Source organism: Cetorhinus maximus, chromosome 9, assembly GCF_964194155.1.
Source record: "Cetorhinus maximus chromosome 9, sCetMax3.hap1.1, whole genome shotgun sequence".
NCBI lineage: Eukaryota > Metazoa > Chordata > Chondrichthyes > Lamniformes > Cetorhinidae > Cetorhinus > Cetorhinus maximus.
In genome coordinates this window covers 7,841,056-7,860,299 of record NC_135887.1, presented here as the reverse complement: position 1 = coordinate 7,860,299, position 19,244 = coordinate 7,841,056, and the positions used below count along the sequence as shown (strand labels likewise).

Sequence of the window (19,244 nt, the reverse complement as noted above, 5' to 3'; positions counted from 1 at the left end):
CAGATTTCCAGCATCCACAGTATTTTGCTTTTATGAAAACCAACTTGGTATTTATCACTCCACATTTGTTTTTCATTCAACATACTCATTAATAATAAGCCTATAGTCAGTGAGTCACATCAACCTGTTTCCTCTTTTTGCCATTGTGCTAGCAATTAAAACGACAGACTTTCTAATTAACAGGCTACTGACCTTGTAAGAATCAATGGTTAAATATTAAAAGCTCAAAAAAATAGTTCTAACTCAAAAAGTACCTTTGGCTACATGGGAAGAAAATTGCTATATTACTTTGGAATTTTGTTCATGGATTTTTTTTTTAAAAGTCTTTAAATTTAATATCTATCAATTGAGATGTCATTTTGGGGCAAAATAGTTCTGTAATTCACCTTAGAACTGGTTCTGTAATTCACCTTAAACTAGTTAACTGGAGAAATATCACATTCAGATTGATGCAAAACAGCGTTAGTCTCCTTTTGGTCGCATAAGTTGAGAGTCAGGAAGTGATCCGACTCCTCAATGGAGCAGGAAGTACCTCCTGTTGTCTCATACTGCTTAGACTTTGCATTTGAGTGTTGGAAACCTACTCTACTGCAACTTACTTAGACTTAGAGGCTTTCCTGTATCTGATGATACGAGGCAACAAAGCACACATTCTTTTGTTTGTTTCTATAGCTCATTTTTCCTGGAACAGGTCACTAACCAGTTGTCAGAGGCTATAGCTTGAGGGATGCCATTCCACATCAAGCAAGGCTGACCAAGAAACCCTCCTGCTCTTACTGCATGCCGTAAGTGTATTGGAAGGATTCACAGGTTAACAATCAACCTGTTTGGCCACATTATGAACACATCTTCCATGGCCATCAAGTCCTGGCATGGAACCCTAATCTGGAGCTTCTGTCTCAGGGGCAGGGATGCTACTCACAGTGCCACAAGACCTCCTAGTGAAAAACCACACTTAAATATAATAAAGCAGTGAAACTCCACGCTTCCAATAGGTTGCTTTGGGGGGGGGGGAAGAGGGAGAGAGAGAGAGAGAACACGTCCCAGTTTCCAAAAGCAGGAAAACATAAGATTAAAAGGCAGAATGATTAAAAAGAAACACAAAACAATGCACAAGAAGTTACAAGTCTCTGCTTACATCCCACTATCGAAGAAGGTTCTTTCCAATGATATGGTCTCTGAGGTATCTCTTGTCCCCCCCACCTCAATCTGAAAGCAATGCAAGCATAATTTCAGATATAACTAACCTCCTGCTCAAGGAAACATGAACTTTCCTGCCTCCTTGACTTCCAATAGAATTCTGTGAAAATGTATTATAGTGTGTTTGTTTTAAAGTGAACAGTTTGAGGTTGGCCATGTTACCACTGCAGGTATTGTTCGAGGTGCTCTACTTTGTATACACTGGATTGCAACAACAAATAACATCCTATGCAACTGCGACAATAGTAAACTATCCCTTCTCATCCTTCTTGACTTGTCCTATTTCCACCTCTGTATCACCCGATCTTGCCCCGCCTCAGCTCACCTGCTGCTGAAATCCTCAATCATACCTTTGTTACCTCTAATTTTTACTATTCCAACACGTGACTGACATTCTATCCTCCGTAAACTCTAGTTCATCCAAAACTCTGTTGCTTGCGTTCTAACTTCACTATTCTATTCGCCTATCACTCGTGTTCACTGACCTACATTGGCTCCCAGTCAATCAACGTCTTGATTTTAAAATTTTGTTTTCAAATCCCTCCATGGCCTCACCCCTCCGTCTCCACAACATTCCAAGGCTTCTGTGCTCATCTAATTCTGGCATTGAGCACCCCCGATTTTGATCACTTTGCCAATGGTAGCCGTGCCTTCAGTTGCCTAGGGCCCAAGCTCTGGAATACTAGCCCCTCACACCACTCCATCTCTCTACCCTGCTTTCTTCCTTTAGGATGCTCCTTAAAACCGACTCCTTTAATCGGCTTACATGGCTCATATATTGTTTACTAATGCCTCTGCAGCAACTTGGGATATTTTAATATGTTAATGGTGCTACATAAATGTAAGTTATTGTTGACTCTTTTGCCAACGTGATCTAATAGTATCAGTGCATCATATGCAGAATATTTTGAGCTCCAAATTATCCTGGTTTAAATAATCCAAATAAAATCTGTATCATCTCTTATGCGCAACATTTTCTCAGAGGTCAACATACAATCTTGATAGAGTTTATGCAGCAGATTACTTCTGGATTGTTCCACAAAATAAGCCTACCTCCCAACCTGATACTAAGATTATGTTACACCTTACCGGGTAGGCAGGTCACCTAGAAAATCTTATCACGTGTTTAGGAATTTAGGAGCTGTTAACAATTGTCACTGCCAGTTGCATGCGAACTGCTGTTATTTCTACCTAGGTGCGGCACTGCATAAAATGGGTTTCAGGCCTGGGAAAAATTAAACTACCTATTGTTGTTACAGAATAGTGTAAGGAGCATAATTATAGAGCAGTCCCACCCACCCACCTACTCAGTTTCAGATGAAGTTAAATGCAAGCAAAAGGGAAAAAGAAACAAACAGATTTTATAGTGAAGATGGTGTACCCAAGAACTGCTTTGGCACAGTCCAGGTAGAAGATTATCTGGCTGCCCTGACAATGGGAAACAATATGGAGCAGGAGGAAATAAAAATAAGACATTAAAATAAACTTTCAGAAAGGTTGTACTAAACTTATGAGGTCTTTGTATATTTAATCATAGTAATAAAAGTGCAATGATATAATGGGCCAGATTGCTATTGCTCATACAGTCTGCAGAGATTATTTAATTTACACACACAAAACAACACTGAAGTTCTAACAACTGCAAGATCACATTATACAGTATCCTACTGCAGATTGGATCACAGACAAGGAAGTCCCTGCACAAAATGGTATTCAATGGGGAAAAATAGCTTCTCTATGTTACAGACTGATGACTAACTATTTACATTCATATTTGCTTACTGTTGCAAAACCCACAGTTAAAATGGAACACTTTTACTTTGCCCAATTTTCCATCCTTTTTTTCTGTTCCTCTCCCAAAGGCAATAATTTGCTTAGGTGCGGCTCCGTAGGCATTGGCAGCCCTGTGGTATCTTGCCAGATATTTTCTTTTTTTTTTATATATACACACAGGAGCTCACAGTAAATGTAGACTATTCAAATGTGGGGACTGCCCAACGGTCAGGTGCTCATATTCATCTTCTTTGCCAACAAGAGTCATCGGATACAGATCAAAGGTGAAAATTTTGACTGATTTCTCTGCTCCTAACCAGAGGATAATAAAGTCAATTAGAACATTGGGTTAAGAGTGGGTCATTCAGTCCTTTGAGCCAGTTTTACCATTCAATTACATCATGGTCAATCTATATCTTAACTACACTTACCCACCTTCGTTCTTAACCGATATACCTTTGCTGAACAAACCTTTGCCCAACAGTCATTCTTAGTTTTGAAATATTCAGTTGACCCCCCAAGTCTCAATACAGCTTTTCTTTTGTGTTGGGGTGGGTTGTCAGTACTATAGTTACCATGGAATTAGAAGTGGTTTTAATCCTTCTAACTTTGTCTGGATAACTTTTCTGCTAAGACAGCCAGAATCATCCAAAGTCTCCGATTTAAACCGGAATATCAGGTAGTTCCCAGTCCCAGTACAGGGTAATTGCCCATCGGATGTTTAAACTTATCGAGCAAATGCTCTGCAGTCCTTGGTGGGGACTCCCTGAGGATCCCTCAGCACATCTTCTGGGGTATCTCCCGGGTAAGACCCCAAAGATCGGAAGTTCTGGGTCAAATCTCTGACTTCCCTTACTGACCAAGGTTATTTAGTTACATAAGTAAAGCTCTTACCTTCTGGAGATATGTATAGATTTTGCATTCTACCAAATACCTTTTTGAATATCTCCCACAACTCATTCCGAGTTTTACATGTTACTAGTTCTGCCCAGTCTATTTAGACAATTCCTGCTTCATTCCCTCCAAAGTCAACCTTACCAAAGACTTACCAAGGAAGAAGAATCATACAAACTCAAAACGTTAACTCTGTTTCTCTCTCCTCAGATGCTGTCAGACCTGCTGAGTTTTTCCAGCATATTCTGCTTTTATTACCAAAAGCTATTTTCTTGCCCTACTCCCCCTCAAACGTAATACCAAATTCTATCACATTGTGGTCACTGTTAGTTAGGTGTTCCCTCACTGTAAGATTGTTGACCAATGCAGGCTCATTATTAAATCTAAGATGGTTTGTTTCTCCTTTGCTGACACCCACGTTAAGATACAAAATCAGCCATGATCTCCTGATTGGCCAAACAGGAACGAGGGGCTGAATGGCTTACTTCTATTCATATTTTCCAACCAGTAAAGTCAACACTGACCAAAGATTTAATTTAACTTTGGACTTGGCTTGGCTATACAATTTAGTACTGATGAGCAAGTCCTGGATTTTAATTTATTTGTCCATGGGAGGTGTACATCACTGACTGGGCCAGCATTTATTGCCCATCCCTAATTGCTCGAGAAGTTGGTGGTAAACCACCTTCTTGAACTGCTGCAGTCCATCTGGGGTATGTACACCTGCACTGCCATTAGGAAGGGTGTTCCAGGATTTTGGCCTAACGAAAGTGAAGGAATGGTGATATAGTCCCAAGTCAGGATGCTGTATGACTTGGAGTGGAACTTGCAGGTGATGGTCTTCCCATGCATCTACTGCCCTTGTCCTTCTAGATAAGAGAAGTCACAGGTTTAAAAGGTGCTGCCGAAGGAGCCTTGGTGAGTTTATGTAGTGATCTTGTAGACGGTACACACTGCTACTACTGTGCATCAGTGGTGGAGTGAATGTTTAAGGTGCTGGATAGGGTGCAATCAAGCGGGCTGCTTTGTCCTAGATCATGTCGGGTTTCATGAGTGTTGTCAGAGTTGCACTCATCCAGGCAAGTGGAGGGGATTCCATCACACTCCTGACTTGTGCCTAGTAGATGGTGGACAGGCTTTGGGAAGTCAGGAGGAGAGCTACTCTCCGCAAAATTCCCAGTCTCTGACCTGCTCTTATAGCCACAGTATTTATACGGCTGGTCCAGTTCAGTCTCTGGTCAATGGTGTTATAACCAGCTGAGAAGGGGCGAATTGGCTCCCCTTTATTCATCATCCTCAGTTGGTCACAACAAAGGCTTAGGTTTCCTTTTCACAAGAATATGCCTTTTCCAAATCGGGTTTTCTTAAGTCAAAGAAAGAGCAAACCGAGAAATGTAATAAAAACACGGCATCAAGCATTCAGCCCTCGTGCAATCATTAGGGCCCACACTAATGCGCACGCACACACACACACACACACACACACACACACACACACACACATATATGTCCAAAATAAAAGGGGGATTAGAGGCCAATAAAGAAGTATACAGTTAAATGTCCTTTGATTGCCCTTGAGGTATAGACTTTAAACGTTACGACTGATTTAGGTTAGCTGGATTCTCAGATGTGATCAAATGTAGAAGAAGACGTTGCAATTATTGCAAGATCCCAGTTCACTGGTAGGTTTCTGGTAGAGTTGGCTACTCAAACTGGACAACTCATTTATTCCAAGAGAGAGAGGGAGAGGGTGAGCAGCCCTCAGCTTGTTTCCTTTGCTGAAGGCTTTCTTAACACCATCTGTGTCACTCGCAATCTCCCTCTGGTGGCTGGCAGCCTTGCTTTGAAATACTTCACCCATTGTGTATTTCAGAGGTTTTTGGTGGGTCTGTCAGTGGCATTGTTTCAATACCAAATACTTTACATTTTTAATATCTCTTCCTTAGTTACAAGTTTCAATAGGTATCTGGATTATAGGAAATGCCTCTCTTCACACTCCCATGGGGTAATTTGTTGGTTTCTCACCTTCGTCTTGGAATGTAGCTTTGCATTTTCGAGCAGTTTTCTGTCTCAGTTCAAATTGCAAAACGTCCAATCACTTGAAAAGTCAATTTTTTCAAAATTAAAAGGGCATAGTCTCATAACAATGGTAACCCCTCCCCCAGAAGGTTGATAGTGATAGTGGATGCCTTATTCTTTCCTGCTTTTCCCAGTCAAGCATTTTTTTCCCCATAAATACATCGTTATATACACTGCCCAGAGAGGTCCTAAAAAGAACATGAAAATTTGAGCTTTTCCAAAAGAATAAGGGGCAGTAACTTGGCTATTGCACCATTCATGATACCAAGATGTCCCAAAGCATTTTACTGTCAATTAAGTACTTTGACATGTAATAACTTTCATAATAAAAGAAAATACAGTAGCCAAATCGTGCACAGCAAGGTCCCACAAACAGCAATGCAATAAAAGGGCCAGATAATCGAATTTTGTAATGCTGGTTGAGAAATAAATGCTGGGTGGAACACCAGTAGAACTCCCTTGCTTGAAATAATGTTGTAGGATCTTTTAAGTCCATCTGAGACAGCAGGGAGGGTCTCTGTTTAGCATCTCATCCAAAGAAAACAGCATAATTTACCTTGTTGGCCAAAAAGCAAATTTAAACAAGTCCATCAGAGGGCAGATAAAACAAGGTTTAATGAATTATATAATTCAAGATAAATCCTTTGGCGACACATGCAGTAGTGTATCATATTCAACAATGATCTGAGCTACTTAATAAAGAGAAATTTATAACCACTTTATAGACTAACTTTGTACATTTTTTCCCCCTTTAGATCCTATAAATGCAAAACACTAGCTGAACTGCAGCCAATACTATGCCATTCTCCAAACAGGTGCTGGGAAACACAAGAATAGTAGCATGATTCAACCAGCGATTTTCCCTCCTTGAGGTTTGATGAGATCCAACTTACCTTCTCATGGGGCAAAGGCCAGGAACTCCAGATCCCGACAGGCCTCGGGAGTTTTGCACATGCATCAGCCAGGAGCAGGCAGCAATCCAAGCAGTTAAAGGGCTCGGCCATCCTGACAACAGTGTGCCTCCATAAAAAGGGGAAAAAGAAACAACGCAAAAACTGGGTCATGTAACCCAGGAGCAGAGCACCGTAGTTGAGAAGAGTCCCAGGAAGGGGACAGGGAGAGGTCCCAAAAGAGGGTTCCCAGGCATAAGATAGATATTGTAAATTGTTTTATCTTTCTGACCTTGTATAGTAAAGGTTAGTTTTGCTTGTTCAAAACCCATGAAATCCTATGGTTTTATTCACTTAGTAAGTGCCTAAGATCTCAAATTTTGTCTACTGTAAATAAAAAGTTACTGACCCCTAACGGGATCATACAAAGAACTTGAGGTAAAAGCAAAATACTGTGGATGCTGGAAATCTGAAATAAAAACAGAAAATGTTGGAAATACTCAGCAGGTCTGGCAGCATCTGTGGAGGGAGAAACAGAGTTAAAGTTTTGAGTCCATATGACTCTTCTCCAGAGCTATAGAGGAGTAGAAATGTGATGGATTTTATACTGTTTAAGATGGGATGGAGCAGGTGGAACAAAATAGAAGGTGAAAAAAAATTTGACAAAGATGTCATGGACACAGGGCAAAGGGAGTTAAAGACTAAAGAAGATACTGATGGTGGCATAGAGCTAAGATAGCAGAATGTGTTATTAGCAAAACAAGGATTAGCGCTCTGTGAAAGCAAAACATAAAAACAAGTGACAGATGGCCCTGTGTGTGGGCGGTGGGGGCAGGGAAGGCGGGGAAAAGGGGTAAAATAAATAAATAAAATGAACAAATAAATAAAAAAATAATAATTGGATTTGAAAAAGGGGTAAAGAGGAGGAGAGGAGCTGTTGAATGCAATGTTAAGTCCGGAAGACTGTAAAGTGCCTAATCAGAAGATGAGGTGCTGTTCCTCCAGTTTGTGTTGGGCTTCACTGGAACATTGCAGCAGGCCAAGGACAGACATGCGGGCATGAGAGCAAAATGGCGTGTTGAAACGGCAAGCAACAGGAAGGTCTGGATAACTCTTACGGTCTGAGCGAAGGTGTTCTGCTAAGTGGTTACCCAGTCTGCGTTCAGTCTCCTCAATGTAGAGGAGACTGCATTGGGAGCAGTGAATACAGTAGACCAAATTGAAGGCGGACCTCTACCTTGCAGAGGTTGAGTGTCAAGTCTCAGACACTTCTTCCTACCATCTGTCTACCAATGTTCATTACAAACCCACCGATTTCCACAGCTACCTTGATTACAGCTCCTCACACCCTGCTTCCTGTAAGGACTTCATCCCATTCTCCCAGTTCCTCCACCTCTGTCACATCTGTTCTGATGATGCTACTTTCTAAAATGGCGCTTCTGACATGTTCTTCCTTTTCCCTTAACCAAGGGTTCCCCCCATTGTGGTTGACAGGGCCCTAAACCATGTCTGACCCATCTCCCGCAACTCTGCCCTCACCCTTCCCCTCCCTCCCAGAACCATGAAATGGTCCCCCTTGTCCTCACTTTTCACCCCACCAGCCTCCGCATTCAAAGGATCATCCTCTGCCATTTCTGCCAACTCCACCATGTTACCGCCAACAAAAAAATCTTCCCCTTACCCTCTCCTGTCAGCATTCCATAGGGATCATTCCCTCCATGGCAACCGGGTCCACTCCTCCATCATCCCAACTCCTCATTCCCTTCTCAAGGCACCTTTCCATGCAAAAGCAGAAGGTGCAACACCTGCCCCTTTACCTCCTCCTTCCTCACCGTCCAAGGCCCCAAAACACTCCTTTCGGGTGAAGCAGCACTTCACTTACGCCTCCTTCAATTTGGTCTGCTATATTCGCTGCTCCCATGCGGTCTCCTCTACACTGGGGAGGCCAAACACAGACTGGGTGACTGCTTTGCAAAAGATCTTCGCTCAGTCCACAAGCATGACCCAGGTCTTTCTGTTCCTTGGCATTTCAACACACCTCTTGCTCTCATGCCCACATGTCCATCCTTGGCCTGCTGCAATGTTCCAGTGAAACTGAAGTGGATTATAACTCTAGCACCAGTGGGGACTACCCTAGATCGGGAGCATTCCCTTAACAATCACCCTCAATTGAGATCAAAGCAGCCACCTCACAGACACTTATTTTGGTCTGAGAAAGTGAACCACATCTCCCCCAAGGAAGGTGGCAATCAAGAGATATTATGTTCTTCCAGGTAGCCTGTTAAATAATTTGTCAGCTAAGTTATGATTACCCAGATGTTATAAGGGTCTGGGGGTCTCTTCAAAAAATTGTACCTTCCCACTTTCAGAAAATACAAGAGGTGGGTTCTTAAACTGCATACTGAAGTCTACATGAGACATTATACTTTACTAACTTATTTACAAATGTATTAAAGAACTATTTAACATTCAATACACTTTAAAATGGATAAGTACATCGCAATGTTAATTACTATAGAAAGATAAAAAAAACATGGTCTTAGTTCTAAGAGGGAATCCAGTGAAAAAGACTTCAAAATATAATGCTACAAATAAAACTAGTTACCGATATCTATCAAATATTCAAAGTAATGTGTTACCTTAAATCCCAGAGTGGTTCAGTTGATGGGCAGTTGGACACAAAAGCTGTCTATTTGAAGATATCCAACCCCCTTGACAACTGGAGAAAAACTGGAGGGTTCTCAATACCCTTCTGCAATATCTCTGATTTTCTGAAGGGAAACTTGAACATTTATACCGTTCTAAAGCCAGTTACATCATCTTTAGCAGCTATGGGTACTGCCTCTTTGATTAGACTCCTCCTTCTTGATTAGCCCTTAAAATTCACTATTGTCAAATTGTTAAAATGGTTTTATTATATCAACACTATAGGCCGATATCTGGTCAATGTGTACTTATAATATGTTGCAATATCCTTCCTGGTTTCCTCCAATTGCTTCTATTTCTTCATAAAGTGATCTTAAACTTTTAATAGAAAAAAAGAGATTTTTTAAATTGCTTTTTGTTCTCCAACTTGGATAGAGCTGCATCCCTTTGATATTTATTTTTATATCTGAACATGTCCAATTTTGATTCACTGAGCTAAGTTTTAGCGATGTCTTCTTAATAGATAATGGGAATAATGCCAGGCTGTGCCATCAATAATCTTCCCTAAAGTTCCTTTGCTGGTGAATAAGGCATTTTGCTTTTCTCTATTTCCAAAAAAGGAAAGAGGCCCAGTGATACCTAGTGGATGGTACGGGTGAGGTAACATCTGTTTCTAGTTTGAAGCAGAGCTGTAAGGCTAGTGCTGCCCATATACATATGTTTGTAGGCTTCTGGGTAAAAATGGCTATCCATGAATGTGTCAATTTTCTCAATTTTGAAGTATAATGTCCTAAATATATATGAATTCTACCTATTTATTTGTGTATTTCCTTCACAAAGCCCAAACTGGAGGAACAGCACCTCATCCTCCCATTAGGCATCTTACATTGCATTCAACAATTTCAGACCATGAACTCTCTACTTCTTCTTTACCCCTTTTTCAATCCAATTTATTTATTTTAAATCCTTTTCCCCAAACACAGGGCCATTTGTCACTTGTTTTTATGTTTTGCTTTCACAGAGCACTGACCTTATTCTGCTATTAACACATTCTGCTATCTTACTCTATGCCACTATCAACACCTTCTTTAATCTTTAACACTCCCTTTGCCCTGCATCCATGATATTTTTGTCAAATTTCTCCTTACCTTCTATTTTGTTCCACCTGCTCCACTACCTCTTAAACCGTATAAAGTATACCACATTTCTCCTTCTCTTTAGCTCTGAAAAAGAATCATATGGACTCGCAATGTTAACTCTGTTTCTCTCTCCGAAAAATTTTGGGGTCTGGTCCAGGGTCATAACAGTGGGGAAATCTTTGCTCCTACTTGGGGGCTAAATGGTGTAATAATATGGGATCTTTTCAAATGGGAACACATTTTAAGCCTTACAAATGAAATGAAAAATACCTTTTCCTGAACTTTTGTCTGTTGTCACATACTCAGTGGTAATGGAAGAATTCAGATAAATCAATTTTATTTTCACACATGAAATGGCAGTGTAGATTTTACACTCAATAGTTTTTTAAATGCAACCCAAGTCTGGAAAGAAGGGATGTTTGAAACAAGTGTAAGTGACTGAACAAGGATCTCCCCAGTTGCAACAAAACTTATTTGCTTGGATCTCGCAACCCCAGTAGCGGCAAATGCTGAGCCATTCGTCACTACTGAGGACTGCAATGGTACTGCAACTTCTGGTGTGCCTCAATGTGCTCTGGAGGAGCGCACACTGATGGCCAGTTTGTAAAAGTGCAGGGACCTGTCATTTGGGAACTTGGGCTGATTGCCCAGGGGTTAAAATACTTCTTGCATGGGTTTGTTGCTAGGTACAATTTTTATTGCTTATTAAAAATCATTAAAACTTAACTGTCAGTGAGCTGAACACAGACCTCGACATCATGAGCTAAAGACTTGTCTGTTAAAAGGCGTGTGGCTTCATCACCTATGTGCTATGCTGGAAGCCCACACTGCTTGTCCCAACTGTAGGCCCTTCTGCAGGGAGAAGAGGAAGTTTTCCCTCCAAACTATGAACCACCCTGTTCCATTTTCTCTTCACTATATTTGTGCCATCACTAAGACTGCCTATTTCCACCTCCATTAAATCACTTGACTTCACCCTCGTTTCAGTTCACCTGCTGTTGAAACCCTCATTCAAGCCTTTCTTACCTCTAGATACACTCCTGCTGGTCTCTCATATTCTACCCTCCATCATCCAAACCTCTGCTGCCCATGTCTTAACTCACAACAAGTCCCATTCCCTTATCAGCCCTGTGCTCACAGACCCACAATGACTCCCAGCAAAGCAACATCTTGATTTTAAATTTCTCATCCTTGTTTACAAATCCCTTTATGGTCACACATCTCTGTAATCTCCTCCAGCCCCACAACTTCTGACATATCGGCACTCTAATTCTGGCCTCTTGAGTATCCCCAATATTTTTTATTAAAATCGCTCCACCATTGGTGACCATGCCTTCAGTTGCCTAGGCCCCAAGCTCAGGGATTCCCTCCTTACACATCTCCACCTCACTTTCCTGTTTTAAGACACATCTTAAAACTGACCACTTTAACCAAGCTTTTGTTCATCTGATCTAATATCCCCTTTTGTAGCTCTGTATCATTTTTTTAAAATAATGTTCCTGTGAAGTGTCTTGGGGCATTTTACATTTATATGGCCATTAATCTAATGAAGTTGTTGTTGTTATGGGTGTCATTCATTTCAAAGCAACCCATTCTACTCTGACAGGAAGATGATAAAATATGCACTAGTCTTCCCAACAGTTCAAATCATTGGTTCACTAGCTGAACTCAGTGAGCAAGTTGCTTAAGGCTGCTCTTATGATTTTATATTTGTGAAACTAAAAACCTATGTTTTCATATTTTACATGCGGCTAATAGGATTACTTAATTTACATTTCATTACATTTCCAGCCTTATCACCTCGATAAACTAGAAGTAATACAGTCGGCACATTTTAAAATATCGTGGTGTGGTAATGTGTTTATGGTTAGAAAACACTTCTCCATTCATATGACCCATCATACAAAAGCCAATGAAAACAGAGATTATCAATAACTGAATTATGTCAACTGTAATTTTGCCAAATTTTTTTGAGCATTCTTTAAGATTCTATCCTGTTGTAGGCTGAGCTATAACAAAGTCTTTGACTTTGAATAAATGTGTAGTTAGAGCTTTCCACAAAGTCAGAGTGGTCAAGAATTTTCAATTTTGAACCCAACCCTCGCTTTGGAGAAGCCACATAAACCCTGTTAAAAATGTGTTTTTCCATTCTGGCTTCCCTACTGGAAGGGCAACCTATACCCAAGTCCCACAGTGCTTCTGCTAACTTGGCTGCTGGAAAATGAGCAGGAAGTTCCTGGATGATTTATCAATTAATTTTCTTTTCTCTTCACTCAAAACTTGCCCAGAATCACTGGTAAAATCACAGTACATGATTCTTCAGGCATGTACCTGTACCCTACCACTTAATGACACACAATACTGTTACTGCATCAAATCAACTGATATACATGTCACCCATGATCAAAAGAGTAGGCAGGTGTCTTGTTAACTGTTATTCATGCCATCTCACCAGGAAAAACTCAATAACATGTCAAAATATTAGACAGAAAAGTAAGTTTACCAACTATTGAAATGTAAAGCAGTTATCATCCCATTAGCTGTAATTCATTTATGCTAAAACACAATGCTCCATTTATTTAATGTTGCATAATTATGGAAGAATGCCTCAGTTGCAACACAAAAAGGCCTTGGCCAGATGCAATCTTTCCAGGAAATGTACAATATGAGCACAGCTGAAATTATCCAAAGAATACAATTTCAAAACTAAAGGCTTGAAATAGATCAGAAAAAGTCACAATAAAAATCATTTGCTGTATTCCCTCACAGACTCATTCTAGGCCAGCATAAAATTAATTGTTGAAATTATAGATACAGTGTCTCAAACTGGCAATCTCGGTACCGGGTCCGTGCCAGATTTCAGATCTTTCTAACTTTTGGGTTGGGGGTTTAGGACCGGGTCAGGTCAGGTCAGGCAGATCAGGCCAAGCCGGGTCAGGTGGGGGCAAGGGTCACTTGGAACACTGGAAAAGACTGGCATGCTAAGCTGATAACTAGTCCAGTGCGTCACCGTGCCACTGCAGCACCTAGGCGAACAAGCTCCAAATCGTTGGAACTGCGGGCTGACAAATCTCAGAGTCCTGATGGGCTTCAACCTAGGGTCTCAAAAGAAGTGGCTAATGATGTAGATGATGCGTTGACTTTAATCTTTCAAACCTTCCTTTGATTCAGGGAAGGTTTCATTAGATTGGAAAATAGATAATGTAACTCCTTTATTCAAAATGGAAGACAGACAGAAAATGTTGGAAGCTATTATTAAAGATGTTACAGCAGGACACCTAGAAAAATTCAAGACAATCAGGCAGAGTCAACATGGTTTTGTGAAAGGAAAATCATATTTAACCAATTTATTGAAGTTCTTTGAAGGAGTCACATGTGCTGTGGATAAAGGGGAACTGGTGGATGCATTGTACTTAGATTTCCAGAAGCATTTGATAAGGTGCAACGTGAAAGGTTATTGTGCAAAATAAAAGCTCACAGTGTAGGAGGTGACATATTGGCATGGACGGAAGATTGGCTAGCTAACAGGAAACAAAGTAGGCATAAATGGGTCATTTTCTGGTTGGTGGGTTGTAACAAGTGGTGTGCCACAGGGATCAGTGCTGAGGCCACAACTTTTTACAATTTATATAAATGACTTGGATGAAGGGGCAGAAGGTATAGTTGCTAAATTTGCTGATGACACAAAGATAGGTAGGGAAGTGAATTGTGAAGAGAACGTAAGGAGGCTACAAAGTGACATAGATAGGTTAAGTGAGTGGGCAAAGATCTGGCAAATGGAGTATATTGCGGGCGAATGTAAAATTGCCCATTTTAGCTGGGCAAATAAAAAAGCATATTATCTAAATGGTGAGAGATTGCGGAGCTCTTGAGATTCAGAGGGATCTGAGTGTCCTAGTGCATGAATCACAAAAGGCTAGTGTGCAAGTACAGCAAGAGAATTAGGAAAGCTAATAAAATGTTATCGCTTATTGAGGGGGGAATCGAATATAAAAGTAGGGAGGTTATGCTTCAGTTATACAGGACACTGGTGAGGCCACATTTGGAAGCAGTTCTGGTCTCCTTATTTAAGGAAAGATGTAAATGTGTTAGAAGCAATTCAGAGAAAGTTTATTAGACTAATACCAGGAATGGGCAGGTTGTCTTATGATGAAAGGTTGGACAGGTTAGGCTTGTATCCACTGGAGTTCAGGGGAGTAAGAGGCGGCTTGATTGAAACCTTTAAGATCCTGAGGGGTCTTGAGAGAGTGGATGTGGAGAGGATGTTTCCTCTTGTCGGAGAATCTAGAACTAGAGGTCACGGTTTAAAAATAAGGGGTCGCCCATTTAAGACAAAGATGAGGAGAAATCTTTTCTCTGAGGGTCACAAGTCTTTGGAACTCTTCCTCAAAAGGCAGTGGAAGCAGAGTCTTTGAATACTTTTAAGGCAGAGGTAGATAGATTCTCAACAAACAAGGGATGAAAGGTTATCAGGGGTAGGCAGGAATGTGGAGTGGAAGTTACAGTCAGATCAGTCATGATCTTATTGAATGGCAGAGCAGGCTCGAGGGGCCGAGTGGCCTGTGCCTGCTCCTAGTTTGTATGTAAGCCAGTAAGTTATTTTACTCATTTAGTAAGAATTTAAATTCACGCATGGCAGCTTATAAAAATGTTTCAGACATCTCCAGTTTTCAGATAGCTGGATTTGAGAAGCTATACCTGTACTATGCCAAAAAAATGCCAGGACAAATCTAGAACAATTCAGAATGCACGGAAGAACAAAGTAAAATGCTGTGAGAACTTGGTAGATTCTCTGGTTTGTATTACTTCATGATTTACTTACAACAGCCATGTATCACTACAAGGAATTACATAGAGTCCATTTGGCCCAGATGGTCTGTTTCAGCATTTATGCTCCACATGAATATCCTCCAATCCCTCTTCCTCTAACCATATCAGCATATGCTTCCATTTATTTCTCTCTCATGTGCTTATCTAGCTTGTATCTAAGCTATCTGTCTCATCTACTTCCCATGGTAGCATGTTCTGCATTCTTACCAAGGCTTTATGTAAAGATGTTTCCCTGGAATTCTCCATTAGATTTATTGATTATTATTCTATATTTATATGGCTCCCCACACCTCTACATTTAAAATGATGGTGACGTTGATAGGATGAAAGAACTTTCAAGTCACCCCCACAGCCTTTTTGTTTTCTACAGAAAAAGAGCTCAAGTCTGTTCAACCTTTTCTGATAAGTAAATCTGCTCAATTTTGGCATCTTCCTCGTGAATCCCTTTTTTATGCACTCTCCCCGATCCTCTATATCCTCTTCGTGGGCGACCAGAATTGTACACAGTACTTCATGTGCGTTCTAACCAAGGTTCTGTAGAAGTTTAATCTATCTTGTCTGCTTTTCAATTCTATTCCCTAAAGAAATGAACCCCCTAGTGCTTGTTTTGAAGTGTTATTGACCCGATTTGTGCAATTGTACCCTTTGATCTCTTTGCTCCTCTACCCGATTCAGGCTTATTATTCAAGGAGTATGTTGTCTTCTCACTCTTACTGCAACACTGTGTTTAGACATAGAAACTGGCTTCAAATTCAGGAAATAAAGGGCTGACTGGGTTGTCACAATGTGCTTTGTCCTCAAGCACTAGAACATGAGAGTGAAATATTCCTATTTTGTGCCAATTCTAGTGCTGTAAATGTTTCTTCTAGCATTCACTTTGGATAAATCCCAAATGTGCACAAACAAATTATATTTTACGTTAGTGAAACACCTGTGATAGTGTTCCATGAATTAGAAGATACACTGCTTTATAAACACTAGCAATAATACTTTATGTTTCAAGCAAAACTAAAAGAGAAAATCCTGTTGCAAGGAGCTCCTTCCACAGAATAGAGATTCTATGCCTCCGACTTTCTGCTTCACACGTTAAGCTGCCTACAAAAGGTATTCCTTCGATGACGTCACTGTGGCTGCTTCTAGGTAATTATGCTTAGGGCAGAATTGACAGCAATATAGTACATGTAGCGCTGAGATGTCCATCATGATGCTTACCATTATGGCGTTAATTACCAGAAAGCCCTCCAAAAAAAATTAATGGCCATTGCCAGTGGCCAGCAGCCCATCACTTTCTCTGGGTAAAACACCATTGTGGTTTTTCTGCCTTTAACAACAATTTGCATGTACCTGGACATCTGGTGCTAATGGACTGCAAAATGAAGTGTGTAGTCAATGTGGGTCGTGTGTTAAAGCCACTGGTACCAGATTATACTCCAGTAACAGTTGTAAGTCTCAGCAGCAGTTGTAAATCTGCTCTCTTCCTCGACCATGTTACAGGGTATGAAGAAGCTAGGTTTGACATTTCTCTTGTCCTCACATTCCAAGTGCGGTACCATGATTATGACAGAACAAAATAACTAATTAAAATTATGCAGCAAAAATTAATGCTTCACGGAAAACATTTATGTTTAGGGAACAGTGATCATATCATCATCAGATTTTGGTTAGCTATGGAAAAGGACAATCTAGATTTTAAAAAATATTTAATTGGAGGAGAGCTAATATGGATGTCATGGCTGTGACACTCCATAATGTTCTGAGATGTTTAAGTAGGAAATAAACTGACGGAAAAGAACCAATTTTGATGACAGTGTACTGTATACCAACTATGATGGGGAGAAAACAATCTCCCACCTCTACTCTGATATCAATCGGCTTATACTCACTATAGTGAGAGAGATTTTTCCCCATGTCAAAAACACTGTACAAATGCGAGTTGTTTATAGCTCAATGAAACTCGCCCTGGTACTTAAAGAGTTAAGAATTGAAAAGATTTAAACTGTCACAAAATATTTACTTTACTAAAATAATTCTTGAGTTTTGATGCTATTCAATACTTTGGGGATACCTTCTCAATAAGGTGCAAAACTGACATTTTAACAATGATTCTTGCCATAGTGTAGAGCACTTATATCAGAGATTAATTTTTGGAGCCTGTAACTAAGCTGCTGAAATCATACCCCTATGAAAATATCAAGGTGTTTGTAAAGCAAATTTTATGCACTTTATTTTTACATAGGGGTTCATGAATCAGAAATCAGTTAAAAAATGAAGTGCCAAATCTTACCTGCGTGGTTGGGATCTGCGTTCTTCTTCTCCACTGTCAGCCTCCTATAAGATTTTAAGAAAAGAAAAAAAAATCATTTAAAAAAAAAATCTCCGCAAGGAATTTACTTGTGTTGGAATGAGACTCGACAATCGAAATAGATTCCTCCCTGGGCTGGAGAGGTTGATTGGCATCACATTAAAAATAATTAACAATTCCCACCAACTTGTGGGAGAACATAGGAGGAGGAGTGGGCCACTCGCTCCCTTGAGCCTGCTCCACCATTCAACTGGATAATGGCTAATCTACTTCAAACACCATCTTCCCACACGATTCCTGTATGCCCCTTCATGTCAAAGAGAGAGAGATACAAAAGCTACATACAGTAGTGATAATGGTGGAATGTAATTACCTTAATATAAACTAGGATAATAATTGTGTAAAAGGGAAAGGGGGAAAAGAGTTTCAGGATTATGTTCAGGTTAATTTTCTTGAACAATATGTTTCTGGCCCAACATGGAAGGGGGCATTGCTGGATCTGGTTCTGGGAAATGAGGTAAATCAGGTGGGTCAAGAGGATCAAGTGTCAGTTAAGGGGACATTTAAGGAACAGTGACCATAGCAACATTAGGTTAGCTATGGAAAAGGACAATCTAGAGCAAAAAAAATTGGAGGAGAGCGAATTTCAGTGGAAAATGGATTTGTCCAGGTAAATTGGAATCAAAGACAGGAAGGCAGAATTGACAGCCTTTAAAGAGGAGATTGGTTTGGGTACAGTCAAGGTACACTCCCACAGGGAAAAATGGTAGGGCAACCAAAGCCAGAGCCCTCTGGATGATGATTGAGATAGAGTAAGGTAGAAGAGAAAAAGGGTGGTGTTTTGACAGTTGTCAGGTTGATAATACGAACAAGAACCAGGGTAAATATAGATAGTTCAGAAAGGAAGTGAAAAACAAAATACGAGAAACAAAGAGACAGTATGACAAAAGGCTGGCAGCTAACTTTGGAAGGAATCTAAAAGTCTTCAATAGGCATATAAACAAATAATAGGATAATAAGGAGGGGTGGACCCGATTAGGGACCAAAAAGGGAATCTACACATGGAGACAGGGGGCATGGCAGAGACACTAAATGAGTACTTTGGCAGCAACCTCTTCCTCAGCAAAGCCAAATGTAAAGTCATAGTGAAAAGAAGGTAGTTGAAATACAGGATGGGCTAAAAAATTGATAAAGTTGAGGTATTGGAAAGGCTGGCTGCATTTAAGTTGATAAATCATCAGGGATGGATGGATACACCTGAGGATGTGGAGGGAATTAAGGGTGCAAATCACTGACTACAATCTTCCAATCCTCTTAGATTACCAGAGTGGTACCAGGGGATGGGGGAAATGCAAATGTCATAAACTCTTGTTCAAAAAAAAGAATAAACTACAGGCCAATCTGTTTCACCTCAGTAGTGGGAAAGCTTTAAGAAGCTGATAATCCAGGACAAAGTAAACAATAACTTGGACAAGTGTGGGTTAATTAAGG

General features: G+C 40.4%; 1 protein-coding gene across 1 annotated transcript in view; it reads right to left on the bottom strand.

Annotated features, from left to right (window-relative positions):
- The window catches only part of LOC144684343 (protein phosphatase Slingshot homolog 2-like), a 172,982-nt gene that overhangs the window by 109,407 nt on the left and 44,331 nt on the right, over positions 1 to 19,244 (bottom strand). The window contains exon 2 of the mRNA XM_078548004.1: positions 17,736 to 17,779. Coding sequence (XP_078404130.1) covers positions 17,736 to 17,779 — 44 coding nt within the window. The remainder of the gene's footprint in view (positions 1 to 17,735; positions 17,780 to 19,244) is intronic.